The sequence below is a fragment of the Pteropus vampyrus genome, unplaced genomic scaffold (assembly GCF_000151845.1).
Source record: "Pteropus vampyrus isolate Shadow unplaced genomic scaffold, Pvam_2.0 Scaffold354, whole genome shotgun sequence".
Lineage (NCBI taxonomy): Eukaryota > Metazoa > Chordata > Mammalia > Chiroptera > Pteropodidae > Pteropus > Pteropus vampyrus.
In genome coordinates, this window is record NW_011889135.1 from 106,609 (window position 1) to 110,602 (window position 3,994).

The window sequence follows — 3,994 nt, forward strand, 5'->3', positions numbered from 1 at the left end:
AGTTCCTAGGGAGTGAAAAAGGGGGAACAGGTTGCACACTGGACGTTATATCTTCTTTGTTTTTCTTTAATACCAGAACAAAATGCCCACTCACTTTAATAATTCTGGAAATGTGCAAATCGGAAAAGCCCTGGAAGCCACAACTGGAGACTGGAAAAAGGCAAGGCTTGACGCCATCGGAAGTTTACTTTCAGGTTGTCTCACAGGAACAGTACCCAACTTTTCCTTTGTAAATAAATGGACTGAAATTAGTGGTTGCTCTGCTGCGGGATGCTGATGCACACGCCTAGTCCGGGCTGTGCAAGGTGGCGGTGCGGAAGGATACGGCGGAGGGGAGAACCCATCTGGGACTCTCCGCCCTCCAGCGTGGCTCCAGTTCTGACCTGCGGAGTTGGAGCCAGGGCAGGGTGTGGGTGCTACTCAAAAGGCCGACGAGGTCCCCTCTCTGCCCGACTTCAGCCTATCTGCTCCGGGTTGACACGCCAGCAGCGCCGCGGCGGCGGACAGGTGCCGGCCTAGCAGCAAGCCCTTGCTGGCGCAATCTTCCTGCTGCTGGTGTTGCAACATCGTCCGGGCGGCAGCGGCGGCGGCTGACACGTGGAGCAAGGGGGCAGCGGCTTGGGGGTGCAACAGACACGTTGGGCGCTGCAGCAGGTGGCAGTAGCCCCACGCGGTCGGGGGTAGACTCTGCGAGTCCTCTCCTCGGACCCCTTGCATGATACTCTCGATGCTGAAGGAGGTGCATCCGCCTCCCCGCCGCCACGCCGGCCATTTGCCCTCCTCCCACCGCTGGGAGCCCAGTGAGGGCTGAAGTACCGGCAGGGCGCGGTGGGTCACGAGATCTGCGCCTTGAGCTTTCCTCGTCGCCTCAGCGTAGGCGGGGGCGGACAGCAGCAGGTAGCGAAGCGGATGAGGGTGCAGAAGCGCGCACGGGCGACTCACAGGGGCGACCGCGGGGCAGACCCCCGGGACAGGCTGCGGCGGGGCTGGGGGACCGAGCAGCAGGCCAGGATAGGGGCCGCGCAGGGAGGCGGACGCCGCGGGCAGTGGGTAGGGGTGATGCAGGTGGGCTCCTGGGGGCGGGTGGTGGCGCTTGAAGCGCTTCCTGCGCCGGAGAAAGCTGCCGTTGTCGAACATGTCCTGAGAGGCAGGATCCAGGCTCCAGTAGTTGCCCTTGCCTGGATGGCCGGGCTCGCGGGGAATCTTGACGAAGCAGTCGTTGAGCGAGAGGTTGTGGCGGATGCTGTTCTGCCAGGCCGGGAACTTGCGCCGGTAGTAAGGGAAGCGGCCGCTGATGAAGGCGCAGATGCCGCTGAGAGTGAGGCGCTTGTGTGGACTCTGCAGGATGGCCATGGTGATGAGTGCAATGTAGGAGTAGGGGGGCTTCCCCGGCTGCGGGGCGTCCCCAGAGGCTGCCGGAGACCCTGTCGAAGCCGTGAACTTGGTGCCAAACTCAGGGGAGTCGCTCCGGCAGCCGCCGCTCTTCGTGCGCTTGCAGGGCAGCGCGCTCACGCCCTGCCGCGCCCCCTGCGGCTCCGGCTGGTGCAGTGACTCTAGGAGCTGCTGGCTTCCCTCAGCCTCCTCGTCTTCCTCCTCCTCGTCGGCGTCCTCATCTTCCCCCTCTCCAAGGATATCGATCTCACCGTCTTCCCCGTCGGAGCCCCGGAGGCTGCGCGGTGGTGTGGAGCCAAGGCGCTTAGCTCTTGGCAAGTTCATGGAAGAGAAGGTCCTGCAGCCGCTGGAGAGGTGGTGGCCGCTCACCTGGCTCGCAGTGGGCTGGGCTGGAAGCCTGGGTTCAAGACGTTTCAAAAAGTGGGGACGCTCATGGCGGCCCTTTTAGGCGATCTTCTTGACTTTCGGTTTCTCCTCCTTTACAATACTGTCCAGCAAAGATGCGCTTTGCCTTTTATTAAAGCTCCTTCCAGTCCTTGTGTGATGGACTCCCCCACCCCTTTATACCTTCTTCTTGCCCTACCTCTGAGCGCTCCCACCTCCTTGAAATCCAATGATGACGGTTCGCTGTGCATTACTTGACGTGGTAAGAGCCTTAAGCAGCTGCCTCCTTACACCTACCGACCACCAAGGAATATGCGCCACTCCTCAGGTTAGCCAGCCAATCGCGCCCGGAGTTTCACAGGCTCTATTAACGAACTTTTAAAACTGCACATATAAAAAGGGGATAGGAAAATAAGATACCTAGCAATCTGTGGCCACCTCGATATTCAGGTTTCTTTCCTGGAGGATAGAAATGGAGGGGGGTGCACTGACATATATGCACCGTAGTGCTTGTAAAAAAAAAAAAAATGTGTAACAGTAAAAGTATGTTTTTGTGTTTCATAGCTGGTTAATCACCTATTTTCACTGGTGGATTCTGTCCTCATCCAGAATAATGAGCTGAAATATTTTTAATGTTCTAACTATCCCCGAGCTCAGGGATGTGTGAAGGATTGTTTTGTTGTCCCTACTACCTCCACCCCAGCTCCCCCAAAGTGTTCTCTCTGACTCCAGGTTTCAGAAAAGGCTGAAATGTCCTGGCATTAAGTTGTGGAAGTTCAGGGTGAAGGGAAAGCAGGAAGGCTAGACAGAAGTCGCCTTATAGTAGCGATTCTCCAACTTTTTGAACATTTAACAGTCACAATATGAAATACATTTTATAAGTTTTGCATATAGTTACATAGCCCAAGTTTCATAAAGCAATATACTTTAGCGTGATCACTGATGATATATATACATGTATGTGTGTGCGTGTATATTTTTTTTAATGGCGAGGACCAACTAAATTGATTTTGCCACATACTAACCAGTATGACCTAGTTGGAAAAATCTTGTTTTCACAAAATGGCCCTACAACTTGAAGGCATGCACCCAGTCTGTGAGGAGCCCCTCTCTCTCCACCTCCCTCTCTCTCCTTCCACTCTTTCCTTCTTTCAGAAAAAACAACATTAAGCACTTTTATTATAATAATGAAACTTAAATGAGGCAAGGAGAGGCTGCAGTTTAAGTATCTTTAAGTCACTGGGTTGTCAATTATTAATCACACAGAAGAGGAATCCAATGACAGAGAAGCTCCATTTAAGTCATTCAACATTTTGGAGCTAACGAGGTTTCTCGATTGGTTTCATTTAAATCAGCTCAGAGAATAAAGTAGCAGTACCATGGAATATAACTTAATGTGTGTTCTATAAATAGAGATTTTATAGTAAAATACTAAGCCACAGTATATGTACATAATTTTAAACTTACCTCCGTGTGAAAAGAATTTGAGGTAGGCTCTAATAAAAACGCAGTATAAAAGAATAGTGTATTACGCTACCGATTGTCACATAGTAAATTATCCATTAGTGTTTGTAAAATAATGAATTTTCAATGAGAAATCAGAAGTCAGCTAAAAGGTCAAAATATAAATAAAAAGTAGCTTAAAGTAGCTAGTGCCCTCAGGATAAAATTTTAGGAAAAAAAGCTTTCTTGCAAATCTTTTTAAAGTCTTATGCTTTACTCCTGAGGTGTTTACCCTCGAAAGCTTCCCAGTCGTGTGTAGCTTGAAGTAGGATAAATAACAGAAGGTTTTGAGTGTAATAGATTTGTGTTTGAATCCCAAATTTACCAATTACCACTTGTGTGAGCTACTAAATTAAGTTCTGGAGGGCAGAACAGGTGTCTTATTCAACCTTAGAATCCCAGATGCCTCCCCCTCAACCCCCTGCAGGTATGGCACAGTTCTTTCATCAGCATAGGAATCTGATTACCTGGGGAAAGGAGTATTGTTAGTTTTCCTAGAGTCAACTTCTATGCGGATTTGGGTTATTTAAAAATGAAAGGAGAAAAGTAGGGTCACACTCAGAAACAAACAAAACACACACACATTGATGGGGGTATGCCAAAAGGCACAAAGGAGACTACTGAAAGAGTTCCCAATCGTCAAAGCTGCAACAATTTAAACAACGATATAAGTAATATTGAATTATAACCCAAAGTATAAAATAAATATTCATGC

The 3,994-nt window shown here is 50.1% G+C and overlaps 2 protein-coding genes across 2 annotated transcripts in view; both read right to left on the minus strand.

Moving 5' to 3' along the window:
- Positions 1-177, minus strand: part of LOC105304816 (phosphoglucomutase-like protein 5) — a gene marked incomplete at its 3' end in the record, with an annotated part of 71,242 nt that extends 71,065 nt beyond the window's left edge. Inside the window, exon 1 of the mRNA XM_023522691.1 lies at positions 95-177. Within this exon, the coding sequence (XP_023378459.1) occupies positions 95-177 (83 nt within the window). The remainder of the gene's footprint in view (positions 1-94) is intronic.
- Positions 178-421: 244 nt separating this feature from the next.
- Positions 422-3,988, minus strand: FOXD4 (forkhead box D4). The gene is given in 2 exon segments (XM_011379116.2): positions 422-830; positions 832-3,988. Coding segments are annotated over 2 exon segments (1,200 nt in total). The 5' UTR covers positions 1,717-3,988; the 3' UTR covers positions 422-515.
- Positions 3,989-3,994: the final 6 nt, after the last annotated feature.